The 27,796-nt window shown below is 42.3% G+C and overlaps 1 protein-coding gene across 6 annotated transcripts in view; it reads left to right on the top strand.

The window, feature by feature from the left end:
• The window catches only part of PCNT (pericentrin), a 230,239-nt gene that overhangs the window by 183,771 nt on the left and 18,672 nt on the right, over positions 1 to 27,796 (top strand). For all 6 annotated transcript variants that reach the window (XM_073306956.1, XM_073306954.1, XM_073306953.1 and 3 more), the window contains 10 exons: positions 483 to 585; positions 3,886 to 4,040; positions 7,883 to 8,077; positions 8,167 to 8,340; positions 9,054 to 9,249; positions 9,968 to 10,190; positions 11,074 to 11,224; positions 19,184 to 19,900; positions 21,939 to 22,216; positions 22,627 to 22,729. In XM_073306956.1, the coding sequence (XP_073163057.1) occupies positions 483 to 585; positions 3,886 to 4,040; positions 7,883 to 8,077; positions 8,167 to 8,340; positions 9,054 to 9,249; positions 9,968 to 10,190; positions 11,074 to 11,224; positions 19,184 to 19,900; positions 21,939 to 22,216; positions 22,627 to 22,729 (2,295 nt within the window). The remainder of the gene's footprint in view (positions 1 to 482; positions 586 to 3,885; positions 4,041 to 7,882; positions 8,078 to 8,166; positions 8,341 to 9,053; positions 9,250 to 9,967; positions 10,191 to 11,073; positions 11,225 to 19,183; positions 19,901 to 21,938; positions 22,217 to 22,626; positions 22,730 to 27,796) is intronic.

The following is a 27,796-nucleotide window of genomic DNA, read 5'->3' as shown; positions in this document are numbered from 1 at the left end:
ACTGAGTGTCATCAGAGGTATTTTTTCAGTCACTTATAACTTATCTTTCATATCCTCTCTGCCCTCACAAAAAGAAGGCATTTCTTCAACATTTTGTGTAACAGAAGAGTAAAAATATCCTTTTAATATACTAGTTTCCCCAATTCTCCCATAACTGAAAAGTAGCTGAAGGGTTTCCCTCAAAATTTTCCCAAAAAATTCACATTGGCTGTGACCAAGCATAGAGAACTTCAACCCTAAAGGGACATTTTTATGACCATTAGAAATAAGTGAAAATGGGCGGAAGAAGCTTCCAAAGGAACTCTGTACGTAGCCTTAACTACGGTGTTTACAACCATAAATGCAATAACTGATTTGACGTTTTGTAATAACTTAGTTATTTAGTGGTGATTTTAAATAGTAAGGAGTGTGCAGCTGGATCCATTAGGGCCAGAAATGTCTCCTGATTCTGATTCATGTTGTGTATATACTGTTTTTAACAGGTGAGAGATGTTGATGACTTCACTTTAACTCCATCTGATTCACAAGATGACCTACGATCAACAATGTCTGGTCTAGAGGGGGCAAGTGATGGATATGTCAGCAGTGAGTCTTAATTTCTATTAGTTCATGTATAACTCATTTTGCTTGTATGATAACTTCAGTAAGTGAGACCCAAAATATATCAATAGAAGTATTTTCTTTCACTTTTGTATCTCTTTGAGGTGAAGAAAATAACCTATTTCAGATATTGTGACTGTTTAGAAAAGTAGTTGAATACTGAATTAATGAACAGTGTCTTGGTTCCTTCCCATGTCGTCTTACCTTGTCTATGCTAGAAAGAGGTCAGGGTGTTTTAGCTAGTCACAATCTAATCATGACCTTTTCCCTAGCATAAATCCAAGTTAACACTTTTCACCTTGATTCAGTTGGTTGAGACCTATCCCGGGTTGATCTCAACTAGCTAAATTGAGGAAAAGAATGTGAAACTGCATTTATGGTAGGGAAAAGATCATGATTAGGGTGGAACTGGTTAATACATCCTGACCCAATCTTCACACACTCTTCTAATCTAGAAACACCCTGAATGAAACTTACATTTGGCTGTTGGTTCTCCCAGACTGAAATATTTAAAATCAGTAGTAGTAGTTTTGGGTTCTCAATGATTTATTTATACGAGTAAAGCAGGGGTTCCCAAACTTGGTTCGTGCAACTGCGACCACTGGGAGCTGCAAGCAGCTGTAACTGTGGATGCTCAGGTAAACAAAGCGTCTTGCGGCCCGCCAGGGGCTTACCCTGAACAAGCTGCGAACCAAGTTTGGGAACCCCTCCAGTAAAGCTTAGGGGCTTACCTATATAAGTGTGAAAGGGGATACATTTTTATGAATTTGCCAAGGTGCCAATTACATTTTAAAGCGGAAACCTAACAACATAGGTTTGCCAGTTGGATAGGTGTTAATAGAATAACCCCTTTTTATTGAATCCAGGGAGTGTTAGCACACTAGTTTTACTGGTGGGTTCTTTTTAGATCAGCTTTTAACTTGCACAGTATTTTTTCCAATCAAGACACTAGCTTATTCTTAACAAAACAACAATTTATTAATTCACTCAGAACCACATTAGTGTACAGTCAACAGTTCACCACGGAAGTGCAGACAACAAGTAATGTTCTAGGCATGCATGACAACCACGATAGTTTTGCAAACAGTTATCACAGACCAGAGTTGAGTCTCAGCAGTTGTTATATCAAGTAACAATGCAAATTGTCAAGATTTCTTATTACATTTACTTATGATCATAAATTCGCCCTTCCTAACACGTATTGCACTTCTGAGGATGCCCTTGTCTTTTTAGGTGCTTTTAAGAGGGAAGTTGCTACTCTTTGACTAGATTGGCCCAAAAGGGACAAGTTTAGAATATTAAAAGCAATTGCTTAAAGGTATTGTTTTCAATGTCTTCTAGGCTAATTTGCTTGGTCTTATAAAGGAGTTAAAATCTAAACTATGGTTGCTGGAGGTCTCATTAGAGAGTCTAGGCTCAGAAAGATAACCTTCAGTTACTTTTATTATAGAAGGGGAAACACAATCTTTAAAATGAAATCTCACCACTTTTTATCCTGTTAACCCTGGGATGGGGGAAAGAGTTCTTTCCACATGGCTGGTCCAGGTGTCGGTTGTACTTAGGATTGTGCAGCTTCTTGTTGGGGCCAATCAACTCTCTTGAGTGCATGATGACTTCAGTTTATGTACCCTAGTGTCCTGTCTTGTTGGAGAGGACCACCTTCTGAATCCTGTTGGACATGTGTCATGTGCGTACTCAGATTTCAGCTTGCAGAGGGTATATCTACACTGCAACATAAGCCCAGGGTTACTAGAACTCAAGTTAGCAGACCCTGGGGTTTGTTAACCTAGGGCTTGAGCGTATACGCTTTTTTTTTAACTCCAACTTAGGAATTGTTGAACCCGGGTCCCAACCTGGAGGTCCAGCGTCTACACTCCATTATGCAGGCAGAAGTCCAACCATCCATATTCCAGACTTCCTAGCACTCTCCCAAAATGTGGCCACTTTAACCCTATGTTCATGGTGCAGTTGGGAAAACATGACTCTCCAGAGGACAAAGAAAGTTGGTCCGTAGGATACTTTTGGTGGACTCCCAGAGCATGAGTCAAATGGGGCTGTGTCCACACTGCAAATCAATAGGGCTTAAACCCTGGGTCATGACTTGACTCAGGCTTGGACTCTCTCTCTGGATGGAAGGGGGGTTAGGCTAAAGCCGGAGTGTGAACCCGGAGCTTATGTTGCAGTGTAGACGTACTCTTAGTTTCTCTCCTGCTTCCATTGGTATCCAGTAGATGATTTTGGTGTATAACAAATTTCTTTAATCCAGTCCTTTTTCTTATCGGAGGCTTTTTACATTTGATCCATTTCAAGGATTGTATTTCATTGTTAGACTCTACTATTAATTGGGATCCCCCCTTTTAAGCAATTTCTCTTAATATTCCAAAGTTATACCCTGGTTCTTATATCTTCCATCATTCCTTCTGCCTTGTGTCAAACAATTAATACTTTTAGAATACAACAATTGTTTAGAGTGAAAACCAGTAAAATCCCTTATCTTCTAAATTTGGAGGATATACTCCATATATTTGGTTGCACATAAGCATTTCACATTATTTATTACTTAAAATAGAACAAGAGACATTATCCACATATTGAAGTACGTAGATTTGACTCACAAGGCAAGTGAATGTGCACTTCTAATTTGGGGAGAAGGACAGATTATCCATGGTATATTTGATTTACAAGGAAAACCATGTATGGTTTGTAATTTGGGGTAAAGACGTGGTTTGGATTTCTTGGAGTAACAGGCAGTTTGCCCAATTTGATCTTCAGTCTTATAGCCAGTCATATCTAGTTTGCTTAATTTTCTGCTATCCCACTCACAAATGTGCAGTGGGCCACTTTGAATAGTAAAGCAGGATGGTTACTTGGAGTTCTGTTTAGAGGGTTTTATCCATACGCAAGTTCTGAGAGATTCTTGCCTAGAGGATTAACCATACTCTTATTTAGCCATTTTTATTTCTGTTTTTGGAGAGAGGAACTCCTGACTTTGGCTGATCTGTAAGTTCCTTAGATAAAGCATCTCTTGTGATGCGAACCATTTTCTTATCATCATCATAGGTGGATTCTGTTTTGGGATAAACAGAAGTGGACAACTTTTCTAATTATTGAGAGCCAGAAGGAATCTGTAGCTATTAATCATTCAAGGCATATCTTGCCTATTGCACGCTACAACAGCATCTCTAACTTTTGACTATGGAATCTATTATTTTGTGTCCACTGCTTTTATGGTTGTACTACAACAGATTGGTTCAATCTGTAATACTGTTTCGTGTTTGTTTTCAGATACTAGTTCAGATTTGGCAGCTAAACTTAATCAGGAGCTAGAACCAACTGAACACCTGGATGCTAGTTTCATGGCTTATCTGCAGTACTGTGGAATATTTCAAGATGCAATGGACCCGGTGAAAGAAAAAGAAACGATTTCACCACAACTGAAGGTAATATGTAGTAGGAAAGCCAGTATACTAGGAACTGGTTGTGGTCTTTCACCTTAAACCAAAACACTAGGAAATATAAATTCTATAAAGCTGTTAGCTATAAGTCAACTGCTTAATTCATTACCCCGTATATGTTCACTAATCCTTTACCTCTTGAGCTGGCTGCAGTAAGGTCATCCTCCTTTCCCTTCCCATCTCTCTCCTTCCCCTGGCTCTCTCTAGGACGAGGTTTACTGCTCTTTGTCTTGCCTTTCCATGGTGGAGTCACAGCTGCATTCATTGAAGTGGGGTGATGCCCCAACATGCTAGTCTGATTTTGAGTGTCACATCCTGGTGGTACATGTGCCAGCTGGTAGCAGTGGGGCATCATTTGTTCTCAGACTCCAGAAAAAGCTGGTTCACAGAATAAACGTCTCCTTAGATTTAGTGTGATGTTTTCTTGGCTGCTTTGCTATCCTGATGGGGAAGCCCCATAGCAAAGTGTTGTACCGGGGGCCCAGGGAGTGAAAACACCTCACAGATCCAGTTACTCCCAAGGCCAGAGGCAGGCTTGCGGTAGCAAAGTCTGCCTGTTACTCTAAAAAATGGTGGAAATACAGGCAGAAATCTGCAGCAGGAGATGTGCTAATTGAAGACCATTTTCACTGTTGGAGGCATTAAAAATGATGGATGGAACTTGAGGACAGGGTCTGGTGCCAGGGCATTAGCAATAGTACTCAACAGTCTCCAGTGCCTGCAGAGAGAGGGGAAGCATCCCATTGGTTGAGAGATGGGGGTTAAGCAGTTCCTCGGCGAAGAGTGTAGGAGAGCTAGGAGCTCTCATGGTAGACCCCCCTCCATACGTGGCTATATCCTAAGTTCATTCTGAAGGAGATGTCAGAATTCCATCTGAACTAGTTTCAGAGTAACAGCCGTGTTAGTCTGTATTCGCAAAAAGAACAGGAGGACTTGTGGCACCTTAGAGACGAACCAATTTATTTGAGCATGAGCTTTCGTGAGCTACAGCTCACTTCATCGGATGCATTCAGTGGAAAATATAGTGGGGAGATTTTATATTTTCCACTGAATGCATCCGATGAAGTGAGCTGTAGCTCACGAAAGCTTATGCTCAAATAAATGTGTTAGTCTCTAAGGTGCCACAAGTCCTCCTGTTCTTTTTGTGGATACTGCGAGACATTCCTCTACTAGTGGTCTGTAGAGCAACAAAAGGAGGCTACATGTGTTCCTTTGTGAGGTGTTACGCCCTGGTGCAGGCTTCAACAGCAGATGCCTCCTTTGGCAGATCAGTCCTTCAGTCAGTTTCTTGCACCCTCCTCCTTGATGAATACTTCTTGTGAGTCACCTCAAGTGGAAAACGCATGGGGACCATCACCCAAAGGAAGAATGGTTACTTACCTTTTACAGTAAATGGAGTTCCTTAAGATTGTGATCCCTATCTGTATTCCGCTAGCTACCCTCCTTTCCCTCTGCTTCAGATCCTTATCCTAAGATTATTCGTGATAGATGAAGAATTGGAGAGGCACTTGGTCCATTCTGCCCTGCTCCTTACACCTTTGGCTGGGAGGCCAAGGAGGAAAAGGGCACATCTAACACTGCTAATGAAAAATCTTTCAGTCTCAGGCCCATGGAGTACATTGCACCTCAAGTGGAATGCACATAGGGACTACACATTTCAAACTTCAGTTACTGTACAAAGGAAATAACCATTCTTTCTGCCTCCATCTGTTGGATGTGAGGAACTATAAACAAAATGTGAACTGACGTAGAAGAATGTGAAGAAAGAAAATCACCAGTTAAGAAACATTTCCCTTTCTCAAACAGAGGGAGTCCATTATATGGAGCACACTATTGCGCTCAGGCTCTCATGAAGTTAACTCACTGGATTTAAGTTTTGGTGCCTAAATACTCTCATATAGGTAGTGTGGGATCTATCAGTCTATTCCATCCTCCCCTCTCCTAGCAGATCAAAGATTGATCAACCTCAGCTGGGGACTCTGAAGGGAATAGGCAAGGATAGCTTGCCATTTATGGTTATGGGTATGTACCTCCTTGGACCTGTTCTTTTATTCAGAAGAGAGACTCTCAGCTGCAAGAGCTTCTGTTGGTTCTTCAGTGGTAGTGGTATGGGACCCACTGGAGGAGCTAGAGATTTAGATGCATGTATTAATTGTTTTAAATATTTATACTTCTAAATTGCTTATATTAATGTTCCAAAAGTGAGTTGCAACTACCCATATCTCTATATCCAGGGTAGGATATTTCTAATTAATATAATCTATAAAAGTATTTATTTTAAATTTTAAGTGACCTTCCCTGGAATGAGACAAGGAAACATCTGTACATCATATAATAGTTTGGAGGCACGGAATTCATGTTGAGAAAGATGTTTCAGCCTGATAATTACACCGGAAACAATTACCGGTGTTTGGCTTGTTAAGGCTGTAAATGTTTTGGGGATGCTGTTTTTGTGTAATGTGTTAAATTAAGTTGAGACCATCACATCTAGTTTCATGACTCATTTCACTGGACCCCAGATGTCATCTAGTAACAATAGGGGTTAATTATATGAGAACAGATTTAATAAATTTTGGTTTATTGCCAGAAATTTCCTTTGTTGTTTTTGAAATATTCACCAAGTTTGTGAATATTTTTCATCTAAGTCACGTAGGCACATGGCATGCCTTGCAGCAAAATGCACTAGTCTAGGCCATTAATTGTATTCTACGATATCGGTGGAAGCTGTACTAATAACTAAGAGTACAGTTGCTAGTGGGTAGGAGGGACATTCATGTTAGGTGTAGACACTATGCTGCCTGAAAATTGTTGGAAAGTTGGCTGTTGCTTGTGTTAGCTGCCCTAGGGACCAAGTCTGAACTGACAACAACAACAAATTAGCAGCCAGTAAACATTCAAAGTAAATTATTTCATTAAACTCTACTTCTGTACAGATTGGCAGAAGTTCATTCTCCAAATGAGTTTGTGTGCATCCGAGAATGCTACAACCAATCTGCCATACCCCCACTTGATAGAGTTACCACTCACTTTATGTGAGCACAAGCCGCCATATCAGCCTCACTAGCTAATGTGTCTCGGCAAGACATCTGTCGTGCAGCCACCTGGCACTCCATCCACATCTTCACAATGCACAATGTCATTGCACAAGTGGCAGCTACAGGCACAGCAGATGGCCAGGCGGTTCTGAGGACTGCCCTTCTGTTGGCATCCTTGCACCCACCTCTGCTCTGATCACTGCTCGCGAGTCACCCACATGTAGAATGCACATTGGGACCATCGCTCAAAGACGACGACGACGAGAAGGTTCCTTACTTGTGTAAGTGGAGAGTCTTCAAGATGTGTGGCCCCTATCCGTATTTCACTACCCTCTGCTTCGGACTACATTCTAGGACAGTAAGAGAGAGATTGGAGAGGCGTTGACCCACACAATGTATAATACTCTTGGCTGGGAGCACAAGGGGACACAACGCACATGTTGCTTAATGGGCATTGGTGTATGGTGTTCATATGCCCCCAAGTGTGGAATATACACAGGGACCACACATCTCGAAGAACCTCCAGTTACAGGTGAGTAACCTCCTCTTCTTAACTTACAATCTATATTATATTTTTATTTATATTTATTTTTTCTGTTTCATCTGTGTGTTTTTGTTTAAAGTTTATAGTGCAGACAGCTCCTTCTGCTAGAAAACACTCTGAATATAAGATCACATTTAAACTTAATTTGCAGAAACATGAATTCCAAAACGTTTTTTGGATCTTTTAGCATTTTAGATTCTGTTGGTACTATAACATCAGTTTATACAAAATGTTTTGTCCCTTTTCAGTCTGTGCTGAAGATGGTGTACGAGGACAGCCACAGAATACTGGCTTTGTCAGAACATCCCTTTTCTCTTAGTGATCAAAAAAGCATTCAGCAGTCTGCAGCAGCTGAGGGATGGCAAAAAGAAGGACTAACCTTGCTGGATGCAATACAATCATTGAAGGATTACCTTAGCAAAGTGGAAGATAGAGGAGACAAGGTATCCAGGATAAAGTGTGTTGCACCTCCTTTAAAATAAGTTGCCTGTTTTTTTGTATAGATGCTAATAAATGTACTCTGTTCCTGTAGGAATCTTCAGATACTTGTTTGGACTGGAGAGGAGAACTTCTCCAGGCAGTTCAGGGTGTGCTAGAGAAGGAGCGGAACATGTTTCAAATTAACTTGCAGTCACACCTTTGCAATCCCGGTTCTGGGGATGAAGGTTCATTAGTGGAAAAACTGGAGCATATTGTGAAACGACAAGTAAGACTGCCTTGGAGTATTAACACTTGCAGATCAGACACTTCCTTTCCCTGGATTTGGAGGCCATGGTTGTGGGCACAGTGCACGAGTGCTTCCCTCTCTTTCCAGTCTCATCTCTTATGCTCTTAAATCTAGTACTGCAATCTAAACAAGTTACGAGCAATGGGTTTTTATACAGGCTTTGTTTTGGCTGCCATTTTTCTCTACATTTCATTATGAGATCTACTGATTGTAGTGTTTATCAGCCAATCAGTTGCTCTTCAGGAGATTGTGATCGGGGAAGGAGGTGCTTCACATGAAAGCAGACAACATCTACTCCTAGCTACACAAATGTTTCTTTGGCAAAATTCATAGCTGAATTAGTCCTGATGTGATTTTGGTTAACTTCACGCTAATAGGTTAGCATCAGGCCAGAGAGTTTGCAATAACTAACACCCTATTAGGGAAACCAAAAAAGTGCATTCTTTTACTTAATTCAGTATTTGAGAGTTAATAAAATGGGGTATGAGTTTGATCATCTTAAATTACTTTTTTTCATTGTTTCCATAAAGTTTAACCTATTATATAGGAGAGCATGACCTGTGGGATCGCAAGGATTTATATTGTGGGAAGAATTGGACTATGCTTGGGAATTTAATATTACTTACAAGTTGCAGTCTTTTTATTTCCCTCCCACCCACCTGATGTCTGCAATGGGCTTGGTCTGTTTTCAGGAAGAACAGCAGCGGATAGTTTTAGAGCACCTTCTGTCTTCTGATAGGAACAGCTTACTTTCGGAAATACAGGACCTTCGAGCTCAGCTACGAATGACACATCTTCAAAACCAGGAGAAGCTGCAGCAGCTACAGGAAACTCTTACTAATGCAGAGGATCATGGGAGTAAACAAGAACACCAACTTCGGAGGAAGGGTAGCACCTAGGAAACACTTTTCATCTGCTCTTCCACTCTCATTCACACACAAACAGACAAAAAAAATTAGGGAGGGGAGAGGGGGAAAGTGCAGTAAACATTCTGAGAAATGAATTCTGACGTCAGATATCATTTTGTGAATTCATTAGGGTTTCTTGTGGGGATGGGAGGGCAGATTGTCAAAATACCTGTGGTTCAGAAAAGGCTATATTTGAAAAGTTTAAAATAAAAATAGAGGTGAATTATCTTTGGTTTATCTTATGCAAAGATGAAGTTGGGGGCGACTTGAATGTCAAGGAATGTATGAAGGTAGAAAACTTAAGAATAGCAAGCAACAACTAGGGTTTTCAGAAAAGTCTCCATATTGGTGTGTGTATGTATGAAAATTGGTAAATGAAAGATGTTACTAAGTGGCTGGTTGCAATTATTGTTTTATCAAAATAGTTAAAAGCCAAAGAGGAGCCAGTTCTCTGATGAACCAGTCAAAGCCAAAGAGAATGGGAATGAGAGACTAACAGTAAAACAGGAGTTGTATAATCCTTTAAAATGTTTTTTATTTAAACCATGTTTGAAAAGTTGAGTTATTTATAAGCAGAGGATCGGGAAGAGCAGTAGTAGCCATGGTCCACATATTTGTCTATACTTTTAAACCCATATAATTGGGAACAGAGTTGTTAAATATATTATAATACAAATGGACTTTGTTTGTTTTCCCAGTTGAATTATTAGAATATAATCTTCAGCAGGAAAAAACCATAGCTAGTGACTTGCAGAACTCTCTAAGTGAGGAACAGGAGAGGGCCTCTGAGATGCTTGAACTCCTGAAGCAGGAGCGATCTGCAGTATCGGACTTGAAATCAGAGCTTTATGAAAGCAAAGAAGAGAATGAAAGTCTACAAAAATCCCTGCAAAAGCTTCAGAGGGAAATGAACCAGCTTCGGTAAGGAGTACTTTTTGAGAGCTACATTAACAATCTGTAGTGAACTTGTGTTGGTTAAATCCAGAAATGGATTGGAACCCTGTGATGTGCAAGGGAAATGAAGAAATGGTAACCTCTGCCAATCTATACTGAAGTAGAGTTTAATGAAATAATTTACTTTGAATATTTACTGGCTGCTAATTTGTTGTTGTTCTTTGCTCAGTGATGCAAATTTGAAAATTTGACGGACAAGGGTGGGAGTTGCAGCTGATGATACACAATGTATGGGCAGAGGCATTGTATCTTGGTGAGACTAGAATTTCTTCGAAGCCCTGACCTTCTATTTTGCCTCTGATACTACTTTAGGTCTTACTCATTCCTTCCCTACTGGCTCTAGTTTGTCTGGTAGAGCTAGGTAACTTTCCTTGGCTAAGTTAGTGGCCTGGTCATCAGGCTTGGGCCTGTTTTCTCTCTCCCCTGTAGTTCTGGTGTACACTGGTGGAGTTTTTCCTCCCATATAGCACCGGGGTTGCTCTGCCACAAGGAAAGATAGCTTATCCTATTCATCAACAGCTGCTATGATTTCTAGTTCTGCTGAGGATAGCTGACTGCTCCCTTTTCAGAAGTTAAAATAGGAAAGGGGTCAACTTTAAAGGCACAGCTAAAGAGCAAAAATTAAAAAGGTAGAAGAGACAGTAGGCCAACTAACAAAATTATAAAATTTATCCCACTTGTTTTGTGAGAGGAGTTGCAAAGTGACTTAATTGCTCCTGCTTCAATGGAAAGAAAGGTTAAAAATACCGAAGAAAAGATTTCTTTCCAAAACAATAATATTTAAAAGCAAAAAGGATGATCCATTCTAAACTGAGATAAGTGTCATTTGTAACTTTGCTGAATGTTGCAGTTCTGAACTGGAAAGTAAAGAAAAAGATCTGACAGTTGCACTCCAAGACATACAGAATGAACATTCGAAAGAAAAAGAGTTACGAAATATGTTTGAAGAACAACACCTTCAGCATAAGCTAAGAGAGGATGAAAAGACAAAAGCATTAGAGGTAACATGCTGCATGTTAATGAGATTCTCAGAGCTAATCTCATAAGTAGACTGACTTGTATTAACAAAATATCTGTTGCACTTCTTTCCCCAAACAGAGTTTTTTCCTGTTTTTTAATCTCTGATAACCCTTTTCGTCTCTTGTTTGTTCAATCCCAGTGATTCTGGAGGACTTGCTCAAAACTGAAAGTTTTAAAATGTCATTTTTAATTGCACCCATGTCCATGTTCCCTCTTTTACAAAAAACAAGCAACTTCCTGTGCCTTTTTTGCTGTTTTAAGGGAGACTTGTATTTAAGACAGTTTTCTACTTCCACTTGATCCTGCTATAAAGTTTCATTTCACAATTTGTAACTGCTCCCCAAGTTCCTTAACAAGCATGCTGTGTACTGTAGACACATGCTGCATGATCTACTCACTTAGGATTGTGAGTAGAAAGCATTGTCAGATGTTGGCTGAGAATCAGGTAATTGGAAAGTTTCTAATAGAATACATATTTCACAGGTCAGCTGAACTGCTTTTTGTTTTTGTTCTCTTTCTTCTAAGTTAAATTTAAAATCTGTGATTTTTATTATATCAAGTGGGTTATGAATCAGTCCATGTACAATGATTATTTGTATGAATAGATGGAGGAAAATTCAGCCAGGCTGTCACTTGCTACCTCTGCCTGGAAACTTGTTGAAGAGCTTGTTGAACGAAACCAACCAACCAACACTATTTTCTTAACCTTGTTACAGATGTTGACTATGTTCTGGGTTGAACAAGAGTTACTCTACAAGCTAGAAACTCTGTCAGTCTGGAACAAATGGCAGCAGAATGCAACTTTTGGTAACTCCCCCATCGTAGGGTTATGGCTACACTACAAGCCTGTGTCAGCATAACTTCGGTTGCTCGGGGGTGTGAATTAGGCCCACTACACACGATATAAGTGCTGGTGTGAGAGCTCCTTCACCGTCATAACTACTTCCACTCGTGGAGGCTGAAGTAGTTAAGCCAACGGGAGACCTCTCTCCTGTCTGCTTAGAGCAGCAACATTCGAGAACTTACAGCACCGCTATAAACTCTCTGTGGTTGTCATGCCCTTAGCCTGATCAGCCTTTGTAATTACCTGTGTGCCACACACCTTTTTTTGCAGCCTTCCCAGACTTGACAGATGATGCATTGTATCCAGCCTGTGCCCAGCCTTCCAGCCCTAACTCCATTTGGTCCCGGGGCTATGAATTGGACAGGCAGATGGGATCCCATACACACCAAAACAGCCAGGACTCCAATGGGGGGAAAATAGACCAGGAACTCCAGTGCAGACTGAAGAAAACCCTGACTACTTGACTCAGGGTAAAGTGCCAGGGGACCCTGGCAGAACAAAGGTCCCCTTGGGCTCCCCAAGTCTTAAAGTGGGTCCTCAGTGCCCCGGGGAAAGTAGTAGGGCTTCTAATCAGCCCCCTTCCCTCCCTAAGCTAATCAGGAGGGTTCTGATAATGAGTTCCTCTTTTCCTTCTCCCAGTGGGAATGGGACCCAGCGAGCGAGGATTCTGACATAGACCTCTTGAATGGGCTCCATTCAAGGAAAGCTAGCTGCAAGGAAAGGAAAGCTAAGGAAAGCTAGCTGCAAGATACCACACCAAAGCCGCAGCAGAACTTCTGTGCTCCCAGAGCACACTAAAAAGCTTAATCTAAAGGGCTAAACAGAAGAGGAAAAAGCACACAAAATCTAGGAGATATCTTCTGACTCCTCCCCTACTCTAAGCCGGTCTATGTTAAGTTTACAGGCTCCCTCCTTTTTGGAGAAAAGCTGAATAAGGTGCTGGCTGACAATGCAGCAAAATCCAGACAGTCTCTCTCCTCCCTAGTAAGGTCCCTGAGGAGAGAATAATAGACTGTTCTTTGACAGAGACGCTCCTCATCCTCCTAGAGGTACCAGCCAAGGGATAACAGATTTCCCAGTGGACAACAGTGGAATTGTGGTTTGTGGTGAAAGTTCAGTGACCTCAGGCCCACCCAAAATGCACTTTGACTAAGACTGCACAGGCCTCTGCCCAAACCTGAAGCTATGGGGCAGGAATTCCCATTTCCTAGATAAATGATTTTCATCGACCACACACAAGTGAGTCAGGGAAATAGTCAGCCACGGACGGATACTCCTTTGAGCTGCAGGCTCCACCTCATCTGTTCTTCATCTAGTCACCCAGTTCCAGTGGCCCCATAAAACACAATCTGATTCACAATGAAACTCCTGGATATGGCAGTTAGAGTGTGTGTTTGTGACAAGGTCCCCGGGGTGCAACCTGGACTGTGGGACTGCTGAGCCCTCCAAACCCACCAGCCTGGGTTGTCCCTCGCACTGTATTGCTCGTGTCAAGATAAAAACCTCTGGCAGGCACTGCACTTACACAGCCATCCACAGGCAGCTGAGTTACATGAATGATCTCCCAGCCACTCAGGAACCAACAATAGAGGCTCCAGCCATTTCCCCCAGCACCCCAGCCTTGCACCCAGAGATGTACTGTCTTAGACTGCTCAAGATTCCCTTGGACAGTATAAACTCATTAATAAGTTGGCCACTTCCTCAGTGTGGAATGGATATACACTACCCTTTGTAACCTGAGCTGAGATTTCACAAGCACTTCAACTCAAAACCACAATGTTTTTAGGTAAAATATAAAACAAAATTTATTAACTGCAGAAAGATAGATTTTAAGTGATTCATACGTAGGAGGCATAGAGATCAAAGTTGATTACCTAAAAAGCAAACACATTTTTGCAGTCTAATTCTAACTTAAACAGACTAAGCAAGATTTGAATCAAGCAGTATCTCATCCTAAAAGATGGTACAAGCAGGTTACAGTTTCTCAGTACACAGACTGGACCACCTTCCAGCCTGGGACCACTCTTCCCCAGTTCAAAGTCTCTTTCTTCCAGATGTTGAGATGGGGTTGGGGGAGGGGGGAGAGAGGCCAAGTGATGATGTCACTGGTTCTCTTTTTATCTTTTCTTTCAGCTGCTAGAAACATCCTTGCTGTGATATGGGGGGCAGTCAATCCTCATTGGTCAAGCAGTCTCCATTATGTATGTGCCTTCTCAAAGGAGCCTCTAGAGTAGTGGATTGTTGTCTTGATGGGCCATTAATGCTGTCTGGGCTCTCCTTTGTTGCAACTGAAAGGCTGCCTGTGGGCATTCCCAACCTCACAATATATTTCAGTTAACACATCTAGCAATACTTATAACTTCACATACAATGACAGCACATACAATCCAACAGGATATTATTGTTCAACAGATCAAGACTTCTAAAATCATAGAATCATAGAATATCAGGGTTGGAAGGGACCCCAGAAGGTCATCTAGTCCAACCCCCTGCTCGAAGCAGGACCAATTCCCAGTTAAATCATCCCAGCCAGGGCTTTGTCAAGCCTGACCTTAAAAACCTCTAAGGAAGGAGATTCTACCACCTCCCTAGGTAACGCATTCCAGTGTTTCACCACCCTCTTAGTGAAAAAGTTTTTCCTAATATCCAATCTAAACCTCTCCCACTGCAACTTGAGACCATTACTCCTCGTTCTGTCATCTGCTACCATTGAGAACAGTCTAGAGCCATCCTCTTTGGAACCCCCTTTCAGGTAGTTGAAAGCAGCTATCAAATCCCCCCTCATTCTTCTCTTCTGCAGGCTAAACAATCCCAGCTCCCTCAGCCTCTCCTCATAAGTCATGTGTTCTAGACCCCTAATCATTTTTGTTGCCCTTCGCTGGACTCTCTCCAATTTATCCACATCCTTCTTGTAGTGTGGGGCCCAAAACTGGACACAGTACTCCAGATGAGGCCTCACTAATGTCGAATAGAGGGGAACGATCACGTCCCTCGATCTGCTCGCTATGCCCCTACTTATACATCCCAAAATGCCATTGGCCTTCTTGGCAACAAGGGCACACTGCTGACTCATATCCAGCTTCTCGTCCACTGTCACCCCTAGGTCCTTTTCTGCAGAACTGCTGCCTAGCCATTTGGTCCCTAGTCTGTAGCTGTGCATTGGGTTCTTCCGTCCTAAGTGCAGGACCCTGCACTTATCCTTATTGAACCTCATCAGATTTCTTTTGGCCCAGTCCTCCAATTCGTCTAGGTCCTTCTGTATCCTATCCCTCCCCTCCAGCGTATCTACCACTCCTCCCAGTTTAGTATCATCCGCAAATGATACCTCACAAGGTATACTTCGTACAGAACATATCATATTGATATCATAGTGATGAATATGGGGGTTCCAGGGTGCTGCTTTGAGGTACAGAATATCAGTGTTCCATCAGAAGAAAGGTTCTCCAGGTTCTGCTCCATTTTCTTCATGGTACAGAAGCACATGAGAATTATCAGAGCCATTCTTGATTCAAAAGGCTCAACAAGTGGATGAAGAAAACAAAAGTTTCATATGGAGACTCTGGCCTCTAAGGTGTCATTTCTGTCCTGGGTGGGCTTCTTCACTTCAGTTGATCTAGCAGATGCATATCTCTATATCCCCATGAGACCATGTTACCACAGACAGAGGTTTGCCCACAGCAGGAAACATTATGAGTACCAAACACTCCTGTTTGGCCTGTCTTTGGCCTCCAGGGTTTTCACAAAGATGCTGCTGGTGGTAATAGCAAGACTCAGGTTGCAGAGAACTCATCTGTACCAGTTCCTGGGCTACATTCTGATCAGAGGTCCATTGCAGTCAGCAGTGCTCTGGGTGGCATCCCAGTTGTTGAATCTCCTCCAGGCAAGCAGCTTCATCATCAGTGTCAAGAAGAGTTCTCTGGTTCCATCCAGGAATTTATTTTCTTGCTCCTGGGCCGCAGAAGGCCTACCATAGCTGTATGTCTCCAACTGGTAGGACTCCTGGTGTCTTGCATAGGGATCACTGCATGGGCACAATCACACATCAGAAGTCTTGAAGCCTTCATACTAAAAGTGTGGGGCCATTCCCTGGAACACAGGTGTTCAACTTCTTACAGTGGTGGTCAGCCCACAATAATGTCCGCAAAGGCATGCCCATCTGCCTTCCAGAACCTTTAGTCCTCCCAACCAATGCCAGCATGGAGGGCTCAGGAGCTCACTTCACCCAAACAGCCCAGAGTGTCAGGAGCAAGGAGGAAAGGGTCATAGCATAAACATCCTAGAGCTGAGAGAAGTCAAACTAGCTCTGCAGAGGTTCCGGCCCACCCTGAGGGAGAAACACATCATGGTTCAATCAGACAATACAACTACAGTCTAAGGGGGTGCAAGGAATCCTGCAATACACGTGGAAGCAACGGAAATGAAGAAGTCAGTGGAACAGTTCCTCCTTTCATTCAGAGCAATTCACATCAAAGGTGACCTGAACCAAAAGGCAAAATGACTCAACAGATGCAAGGTCAGCAACTCCAAGCGGTGCCTGAATCAGGAGGTTTTTGACCTTATTGTTCACACATTCAGCCACCCTTCAGCCGACCTGTTTGTAAATCATATGAACAAAAAGAGACTGAAATACTTCATAAGTGAGGCAAAGCCCACATCCATGGGGATAGATCCCTGGTTTTTTTTTTTTTTTTTTACCAAAAATAGTGTCTGAGTTTCCTATCAATCAGACTACTAATTTACCAGGTTTTCCCCAGAAACCTCATGCTAATAAGTGGGAGTCAGCAGGTATTTTTACACTGCAATTAAAAACCCATGGTGGGTCCATGCCAGCTCACTCAGGCTAACAGAGCTTGGGCTGCAGGGCTGTTTAATAGCAATGTAGACTTCTGGGCTCTAGGACCCTGCGAGGTGGGCAGGTCCAGGGTCTAAGAGCTCAGGCAGCAGAGCCTAAGCCCCGAAATCTACACTGTAATTAAAGAACCCTGCAGCCTGAGCCCTGTGTGCCTGAGTCAGCTGGCAGGGCCAGCCGCCTGTGTCTAATTGCAGTGTAGGCCGAGCCTATGGTAAATACTTCAGATGCTAGAAGGATTCTTGCATATTACTGAGATAGAACTAATAGTTTTAGGAAATCATTTAGTTTGTTTGTTTCTTATACTAAGAATCGTATGGGTCATAGTGTTCCTGCTCAGACTATTTCCAGATGGGTTAAACAGTGCATAGGTCAGTGTTACAAATTAGCAGAAATTCCTGTGCCTTCTGTGGTCCAGTCTCATTCTTGTAGAGCAGTAGCAGCATCTTTTGCTTATCTTAAACATGTTGCTATTAGGGAAATTTTCAAGGCTGCTACCTGGAAGAAAGTGTACACGTTCACTAAACATTATGCTCTGAATGTAGCTTCTAGACTGAATACAAAATTTGGCAGAGTGGTGGTGATTTAATTAGGACTCTGTTCCTCCTCCTGGGTTTTCAGCACTGCTTGTCAAACTACCTACAAGTGGAAATATGTAGAGCCACCCAAAGAAGAAATGGACATTATTGTCTTGTAACCAGGATTCTTCAAGATGACACTGCATATTTATACTTCCTACCCACCTTCCCCTCTTTCTCAGAGTGCTATTATGGTCTGTCTGGGTTAGCGGTGGAAGGAACTGAGGAAGTAGAGGGAAAAGTGTCCCCTTATATAACCTCACCCATGGAACAGTCAAAAATACTGAGAAGAGAGATAGGAGAGGGCATACATGTGCTCCAACAGGCACTGCTTGGAAAAGGGTCTACTGTTAGATGTCACTAGGCAGCGCGATCCTTATAGATGGGAATATGTAGAGCCGCTCAAAGAACTCTGGTTATAAGAACCTTCATGTCTTAAAAACAAAGTATTCACATGTAAATAACAGTTCACCACTTCTCCTTCTTTGCCCCTAGTAAGTGACTGAAAGAATTGTCAAAGCTAGAACAGAGGCATTCTGCTCCCATTTGTTTCAGGTTGACATTAGAGCATCTAGTCTATAATGGTACTGTCTTGGTATAGCTAGACACAACTTGTTGAGCTATAAAAGTCAGCACTTGTCTGTAATTAGTTCCTCCTACTTCCTCCCAAGTTAACAGGAGTTGTTGCTTGTTAATTGCTGCTGCAGAATATTCTTCCTTTTCTCTTAGAAATAATTGTCCTCTATATTTGTGTAAATAAGTGTTTGCTTCTGGTAGGCCTGAGCCAAATTAGAAAAACACAGGAATCACCTCTCAAAAACAATACTCACCCGTTTTTCTCAGTAAGTCACCTTATATAGATAGCTCATATGTTTTTAATTCCGTCTTGTCTGAGTTTCCTTTTGGATCTGTCTCTTTATTTACATTGTTTTCGGGGGGGGTCTTTTTCTGCCATGGGGATAGATGTGGGGTTGTCATCCTAAAGCCTCCACAAGGATCTTATAAAAAACATGCTGAAGCAGAGAAAAGAAGAGGCCATATTGGCCAAGACAAAAGAAGAACAAAACTACTCTGACCTAAACTTCCTCACTCTTCTGCAGGAACGGCTATGAGAGATGCACTGACTAAGAGGTTGACTTACAAGAAAGGATTCACGTATATTTACTATTTTCGGAGTGCTAGCTTTCTTAACCACCAGAAGCTGTAAAGTCCAAGGACTCTCCTGCCCTAGGAGCAGAACCTCATCTGGGGTGTTCTTGTTTTTTTAAATCTTCCACAATGAAGATCAACCCAGCCTATATCCACTGCCAATGTCATTTAGGCAATCTGATTGGCTACTGTAGGAACTGTCACCCATTAAAATATTTGTAAATGTCTGTGCTCTCATTTTATAACTCTTTAGTCTGAAGAGGAAAAAGTGTGTTTCTGGAATTAATCACCAGGTGTGATGCTCCTCAATCTAGCCTGAATTCCTAGCACGTCATTAAGCATTGGAAAATGTCCTTTGTCTAGTTTCTAATTGTTTAATAGTAAATTATTCTAATGGCTTCTTAATTTGTTTTAAATGCAATAAATAAATGCAATGTATAAATATTACATTAGAGAGCCTGCGTAGCCTGCAAATAAGCATTTGTGTTATAATGTTAATATGTGTACCTCTCTTGAATAGGAATTGCAGGCTGCCTTGGAATTGCAATGTATTCAGAATAATCAAATGTCAGTGGCTTTAGAGCATGAAAAATCAGCAAATAATAATCTCCGTAAGGAACTTCAAATTGAACACTCTCGATGTGAGGCTTTACTGTCCCAAGAACGAAACAAACTGACAGAGCTACAGAGAAATTTGGAGGTGGAGAAGAATCACTCCTTGGAGCTTTTGAATGCCTTGAACCATGAACGTGTTTTGACAGAACAACTGAGTATGAGAGTAAATGAAGATTCTTCTTGTAAGCATAAAGAATCATTGCTGGAACAAACCTTTGTGCAAGAACTGCAGGCTCAGTTGGATGAAGAGCGATCCCGTGCTATGGAGCTAGCTGCTATAATTGAGAAGACACACCAGCAAGCCATTCAATCTAAGAGACAGCTAGAAGCTGAGGTACAAATGTGTTGTGAAGAAACACAAAAGGAAAGAGAAGTCAGTACCAAGTTACGAGCTACATTGGAGTCTCTTCAGAGTCAAAAACAGGAGGTAATCCGCTCCTTGGAGATACAGAGGGAAAGAGAGGCAAAACTTAAAGTTGATTGGGAACAATTGCAGACACTTTTCAGGTCAATGAAAGAACAGGAGAAAAGCAAGAAGGAAGAAAGGGAAAAAGAGAGACGACAAGAAGAAAAGGAAGAATTTGAGAAACGGAAGGAATGGCAGAAAGACAGAGAGAGACTGGTGAGATTTTCAATTTCAAATCTGCCGTTATATTGAAATAGCCAGATAATTTTGCTATACCATATAGTAGATCACAGTATGTAGACTATATTATTTACTAGAGCTTGTCAAGTATTTCATTTGTGGAACTGGTTGGAAAACCTTTGAGGGAGCCATTTTCCATCAGAAAATGCAGTTCTGTTGAAATCAAAATGCTTTGTGAAATTGTGTTAAAGATCAACAGTTTGTTTCACAGAAAAAAGGAGAAAAGTTCCAACAGTATCCCATTTGGACCTTGTCAAACATTTCATTCTGATTTTTCCTTTTGAAGCAAATTTGTTTTGAATTTTTATTTTGTATATTCATATATATTGTAGTATAAAATAAGAGTTGAAATCACAGTGAAATGTTTTGATTTTGTTGAAATGAAATATTTTGATCTGAAATGAATTTCTGGGATGAATTTTCTTTTGTGAAGAATTTTGAAATGTTTGGGTTTTGTTTCAAATCGGAATGAAAACAAATTTCGAAACCTCAGAATTCCCAGTGGAATGGAATTTCCATTCTCCACGCAGCCCTGTGTATGGTACATAGAAGTCTCTTACTTTGGAAGTCACTTAAAAGCCCACCTTAGGGACAGTTCCCCATTTCTCAAGACATATTTGGGCAACCTATGCTGTTTGTGAATTGCCTTGGGTTTGGGTAGTATGTTATCCATTTGGCCACAGGGTTCCTTGATGATGTTGAGCAAACCTGGTCACATGGGGGAGCGTGGGGATGGGAGCTTCATCCTTGGAGTGGAAAAGGCATCTAATGTTGGCCACATTTCTCCTCTGCTGATCAATCCAGAGTCTTGGAGAGTGTCAATTTAAAAAGTAGAAGTCCTCTGTGCTGAAGTGCAAGAGTGACTTGCTCAGGTTCATCATTATCCGTTCCATCCTCAGAGTACTCTTCTCTCTTCAGATAGACATTTCTCTCCTTGGTTTCTAGGCTGTGATTGCTGTCTCCAGCAGGACTAGGAAAGCAAGGGAGTGTGTGTGTGTGTACTGATTTTTTTGTTGGGTGTTTTTTGTTTTGTTTTTGTGGCTGGGGAGTTCCTCTGTTGAAGTGAAACGCTGTTGTGGGACTTGTCTTTGTGACCCTGCCTCCTTCTGGAAAATCTCTTAGGGGTAGAGGAGTGTAAGTACAGGCTGTGCCTGCTCTTGACAGGGCTGTTTTCAGGAGTGTTTACCACAGTAAGATTTTTCTTCTTTGTCCTTGTCAGAGAAAGGAGATGAAGGGACATGGAGTGGCTATAAGGGGGTTACAGGAAAAATGACCCCTTGAGCAGGATCCTTGTGCAGCAGCTGCTCCTGAGGCTTTGTTTGCTATGATAGAGTGCGGAGGGAGCATACCTGAATGTAGCACAGTGCACTGGTTCTCATAATAGGTCATGTGCATTGCCTGGAATGCAGTTGCAATGAACAAGGGCCTGATCTTGCTCCTGAGCAGTTTTTGAATGGGAAAGGGCTCTGAGGTTCAGCCCTTGTGTATGGAGAAGTGAGCCGAGGGCAGGAGGGGCAAAATATCCCAGCTTCTGCCTGAGAGAGCCCTGTTGCACATTTTATGCACAACCTCCCTGTCTTTGGGAAGGACAGCGATCATCAGAGGCAGAGAATGGAAGCTGCTGGTTCAGAGGTAGATGAGCAGGAGCTTTGAGGGCCAGGCAGTGTTGAGGGGACTGTTCTGATGCCAGAATTGTCTGTGGACAAGTCTCTCTCTCTTCTGTCTGTGGCAGAAGAATTCTCACTCTAATTTGTATGCTCAGGGGGCTGAAGCAGAAACTAATATTTTAATTTTAACTTTTTTTTTTAAAGTGAAAACAATTAGACAAGTACCCTCCTCCTTGTGGTATTCTCTGGTTCTTTGGTCTCAAAGGCTTGTTCTACATAGTTCTATCAGCAAGGGTACACATCTTAGGGAGAGCTGTGGTTGTTACTTAGTAATATCTCTGAGTGTGGTGTTTACTGGCAGTCTGTACATGTAAATTATCGATGACGACTTATTCTTATTCCAATAGCATGAATTGGAGTTGCAACATCAGAGGGATGAACACAGAATCAAGGAGCTCCAGCAGACACTAGCAGAATTAGAGGAACAAGAACGAAATCTTGCCTCTCATAAAAGTCAGCAAGAGCTTTCTTCATGTCCTGTAAAAAATGATTATAATGCTAACTTGTCCTTAGCAACCGAGACTGAAGCATTGCACCTGCAGCAGCAGCAACTAGAGAAGATAAGGCAACAATTGCTTTTTGCTGCTGTCCACCTAAATGAGTTCATATATAAAACTGTAGACAAGTGAGTAGTAAGAATATTTAAATTATTTTAAGCTATTGTTCTTTGAAGTAGCTTGCACTGGCCACAGTTGGAGACAGGCTGCTGGACTATCTGCATCACTGGTCTGATCCAGTAAGTCAGTTCTTATATTTCTTAATAGGATTTCTCACTTCTCTGAGTTTGCACAATAGAGACTTGAGTTTCAAACTATAGGCCTGTGGGCTAAAACCATATCTGGCACTATTTTGAATTTCCACCCTAGAAGTTAAGAAACCTTGCTGCTCTCAGCCCACCACAATTAAATTATGCCTCTAAAGTTCCAGAAGTAAAAAGCTCACTCTAGTAAAAAGTTATAATTAATGTTATAGTCTTATCTAAAATAACAGCAAACAAAGCCACTTACTGAAAACATTATAATTTGTATTTAACAGAACAGTTAATGATTGGTCTGCATCAAATGATGAAGCTATAGCATCTTTACTGCATACTTTAAAGGAGCTGAAATCGGAGTTATTGACTTCTTCTAACCCTCTGGTAAGGGAGACAACATATATATGTTTTATTCTAATATACTTCTATTTCTGCTTTTGGTTGCAATTTTACATGTAAACTGCAACTTTGTACAACTTCCAAAGGAAACTAGCTCCTCCCTTCCCTTGGGGATTGGAGCAGGGAGGGGAAACAGTTTAGTACTTATTACAGGGGTGGGCAAACTTTTTGGCCTAAGGGCCACATCTGGGTATGGAAATTGTATGGCGGGCCATGAATGCTCACGAAATTGGGGGTTAGGGTGACGGCTCTGGCTGGGGTCAGAAATGGGGAGTTCAGGGATCAGGAGGGGGCTCTGGGCTGGGACAGAGGGTTGGGGTGCGGGGTGGGGGAGGGCTCCGGCTGGGAGTGCGAGCTCTGGGGTGGGGCTGAGGATGAGGGGTTTGGAGGGCAGGAGGGGGATCAGGGCTAGGGCAGGGGGTTGGGGTGCGGGAGGGGGTCAGGGGTTCAGTCTCCGGCTGGTTCTTACCTCAAGCAGTTCCTGGAAGCAGTGGCATGTCCCCCTTCCAGCTCCTATGTGGAGGCGTGGCCAGGCACCTCTGCATGCTACCCTGTCCGCAGGTGCCGCCCCTTCAGCTCCCATTGGCCACAATTCCTGGCCAATGGGAACTGTGGGGGCGGCACTTGGGGCGGGGGTAGCGTGCAAAACCCCCTTGGTTGCCCATACGCATAGGAGCTGGAGGGGGGACATGCTGCTGTTTCCAGGAGCCATGCGGAGCCACGGCACGTATGGAGTGGGGCAAGCCCTCAACCCCACTCCCCGGCTGGAGCACAGGAGCGGGGCAAACCTTGGACCTGATCCCCGTCGGGAGCTTGAGGGCCAGATTAAAACATCTGAAGGGCTGGATTTGGCCCCCGTGCCCACTCCTGACTTCTTATCTTACCTTTGTTGTGTTGATGTGTGTTCATCTTAGATTCTTACTGTCATTGCTATTGCAAAGGCTGCTCCTCTAGTCAGGCAGGTTTTTTTCCCCTGTGGCACATGTTGCTTCCTGTTGTGTAGGCATCCAGAGACAGATTTACCTTTTAGCAAACTTTTCAGTAGTTTTCGAAAAGCACAGGTGTGGCTTGAAGTCACAGGAGGGAGATTTTAATTGAAGCATCCATCATATTTTGGATATTGTAGACAGTCTAGGAATAGTCCAAGACCCAAATTACCTAGTGCAGAAGAATTTACTGGGTACAAAAATATGTCTCAAACTAAATATAGCTTTAAAATCTTCCAAAAACATTGCCCTGTCATTAAGGTCCTTTCCCTAAGTCGTATTTCAATCCAGTTCCATGTAAATGGAAAAAGAGATCCCCTAAACCCAACCTGCCCAGCCTTTCTTAACTGCTTTAAACTAAAAAGCCTAATCTTGGCTTTGTGGCTGTAGCCTGCCTTTACCAGTCTTTCAATAACATGCTCCTAGAAAAACCTCGTGAGAAATATCTGAAGATGACTTTTGAGAACCTATCCCTCTGACTCAAAATCTCTGAGTGCGGTTTTTATAATTAGACTGGTGCTACAGAGCACAGTCTGAGAAGAAAACTTGCTGTTTCTCCATGAAGAGCTGGTCACCTAATGCCAATTCTCATTGTTTCCAACTGCTTAATCGCATTAAAAGAAACAAAAAATCCAAAGTACTTTCCTTTTACTACTTTTCAAGTGAGTAATTGCTGTAGTTGTCAAAGGGATGTTGTTGATGATAATTGGAAGGTAGGTGGAATGTGTGATTGTGAATGGAAGGAGAGTGGTCCATGAGACAGTCATAGAATCATAAAAATGGAGAACTGGAAGGGACTTCTAGAGGCCAGCTTGTCCAGCCCCCTGCACTGTGGCAGGACCAAGTGTGCCTAGGCCATCCCTGACAGATGTAGGTCCAACCTCTTCTTAAAAACATCCAATGATGTGGATTCCACAACCTTCTTTGGAAGCTATTTTAATACTTAAATCTTTCTAACTATAAGGATAGTTTCCTTATATCAGCAGGAGATTAAGCACATTACTACTTGTCTTATCTTCAGTGGACATGAAGAACAGTTGATCACCATTCTCTTTATAAAAGCCCTCAACACATTTGAAGACTATCATCAGGTCTCCCCTCATTGTTCTTTTCTCAAGACTAAATATGTCATGTTTTTTAACAGTTCCTCATAGGTCAGTGGTCCGTGGGGTCCCACGGCTGAAGCCTGGATCCCCAAAGCCTGCGGCGGGGCTTGCAGCAGCTGGGAGCTGCGGGATTGCAACCCTAAGCCCCGTACTAAATCCCTGAGTCCCGGTGTCGCCATGGGGCTGAAACCTCAAGCCCTGGTGCTGTGGAGGGAGAGGGAGAAGGGGAGGGGCAGCGGCCGGGAGCTGCGGGCTGAAGCTCTGAGCCCCAGTGCAGCCATGGGGCTGAAGCCACGGTGCCGTGGGCTGAAGCTGGGAGCTGTGGCTGAAACCCAGAGCCTGCATGCCCCCACAGGGCAAAAGCTGGGAGCCAGGGCTGAATCTGAGACCCAGTGACCATGCTGAAGCTAGCCGGGGGCTGAAGCCCTGCCCCCCAGTGGGCTGAAGCTCAAGCCCCAGCTTCCTGCATGGAAAGTCGGGGCTCAGACTTCTGGGTCAGCCCCTGAGGTGGGGATCACCCAGCCTGCCCGGTGAGCCTTAAGGCCTTCTGGCCCAGCTCTGGCTCTGCCCACAGAGACTTTGCATGCAAGGGCTCACTCCTTGGTTTCTGCCCTTGGCCCAGTGAGTTTGACGCGAGCATTGCAAGTTAACTAGCTCCCTTTACTGGTTGTAAAGGAACTAGTTCAACAGGAGCAGGACAAGTTCCACAGCACAGGAAAAAAAAATTGTAAGTGTAAATAATATCAGATAAATGGATAAATTTTTAATTCGACCATCAGCTTCAAAACAACTAAATCCACAGGGCAGTGGTGCGGAACTTCCTTCAACAAGTTCAACCACCATAGTGCCTGAAGAACATCAAGGAGGTGATGTGAATAAGAAACATAAAGCCGCTATTAACCTCACAAAATTTAGGAAGTCTGAAGACAGCTATTTGAATTTTGGTTTTATTTGTTCCAGAAATGGAGGTATACCTCAACCGCAGTGTGTAATTTGTGCACAAGTATTGTCCATTGAATGTTTGAAACCCTCCAAATTACAGAGATATTTAATTACAAAACATGAACTCTATAAGGATAAGCACTGTTCATTTTTTGAGTGAAAGGCCAAGGAACTGCTTGGTACTAAAGCAGTAATGAAATCCACAACTACTGCAGATAAAAAGCTTTTAAGGTCATCCTACATAGTGGTGCAGAAAATTGCAAAACCAAAAAAATCACTTATGATTGCTGAGATTTTGATGCCAGGTGTTGTTGAAGTAACAAAGGAAGTGTTTGGAGAGGAGAAGGCCAAGATACTGACAAAAATACCAACGTCTAATGACACTGTCAGACGACAGATCATTTTTATGTCAAAAGACTTAATTTCTCAGTGTATTGATTGGCTGTGTGACAAAATGATTTTGCTATACAACTAAATGAATCCACAGACATTTCAAAAATGTCCCATTTACTTGCCTATGTTTGGTATGTGTGGAATAAAGAAATAAAGGAAGACTTTGTGTTCCTCAAAGAGCTCAAGACAACAACAAAGTCAGACGACATTTTCAAACTGTTAGATGATTTTATGATTTCAGCAGAAATCAGCTGGACTAATTGCACTAGGGTCTGCACTGATGGAGCCACAGCAATGACTGCAAAGCATTCTGGTGTTGTGCAAAGTAAAAGTCGTTGCACCTCGTGCTATTTGGACACACTGCTTTTTACACCGAGAAGCGCTTGCTGGAAAAGATATTGAACCAGGTCTTCAGAAGAATGCTTGTTAATTTTATTAAATCCAGAGCAACAAACTCCAGGTGTTTTCCTGCACTTTGTGAGGAAGTGGGTGCAGAGTACCTTTCCTTGCTCATGCATACAGAGGTGAGAGAGCTATCTCGAGGCAGAATGCTTGCCTGTATATTTAATCTCAGGGAAGAGTTATGTACTTTCTTAGTTGATAAGAAAACTGAATTTGCCAAAGTGCTGAAAGATGATGTGTGGCTGGCAAAACTGGGTTATCTCACAGACATATTCAGTGAAATGAATAAGCTGAATAAAGCTATGCAATGTGGGAACACTAATTTTATTGCCCAGCATGAAAGAATTGAGGCATTCAAAAGAAAACTACAACTCTGGAAAGTTTGTGTCTGTGGGGGCACTAGTGATCTGTTTGAGCTCTTACATTCTTTCATTCAGGAACAAAATATGGACTTTGACGTAATTAAACCTCAGCTAGCAGCACATCTGTCTGGTCTGCTTAACAAATGTAATGCTTATTTTCCCAAACTCACAACAGCAACAAGGTGCTACAGACGTGGACTACAAACCCTTTCAGTGAGAACATTGAAGCTAAGCTTCCATCCGATGTTCCATCAAAATTGTTAGACGAGTTCATTGACATTTCATCAGACAGCTCCCTCAGAACCAAGTTCAAAGAAATGCCGCTGGAGAAATTTTGGTGTGAGTGTTCCGATGAGTACATCACTGCTGCTTCTGCAGCACTGAAAATTTTGATCCTCTTTAGTACCACCTACATATGCGAAGTTGGATTTTCAGCCATGACATCAATGAAAACAAAGCACCGAACCAAGATGAACATTGACGATGAGATGTGCGTGTGCTTGTCAAAGATATGCCCACATCTTGACAGAATTGTTGATCAGCGACAAGAAGTTTCACACTGAGTAAATAAAAATAATATTCAGTTTATTTTTGTGCCTATATTGTCTTTTTTATATATTTTGTGTGTGTGTGTAACTATAACAATCCATTTAATACAGTTTTTAATCTCTGGGATATGCAGAAAAACCGTCGTTGTGGCACAGTTAGGCCTTGGAGTTTTTGTAGCATTGTCAGGGGGGCCTCAGAAAGGAAAAGGTTGAGAACCCTTGTCCTAAGTCATGTTTTCTAAGCCTTTTATCATTCATGTTGCTCTTCTTGGGACTCTCTCCAGTTTGTCCGCATCTTTCTTGGTGTGGTGCT

The sequence above is a fragment of the Lepidochelys kempii genome, chromosome 11, assembly GCF_965140265.1.
Source record: "Lepidochelys kempii isolate rLepKem1 chromosome 11, rLepKem1.hap2, whole genome shotgun sequence".
Classification (NCBI taxonomy): Eukaryota; Metazoa; Chordata; order Testudines; family Cheloniidae; genus Lepidochelys; species Lepidochelys kempii.
The sequence above is the reverse complement of the archived record's forward strand: the minus strand, read 5'-3'. Positions and strand labels throughout refer to the sequence as shown.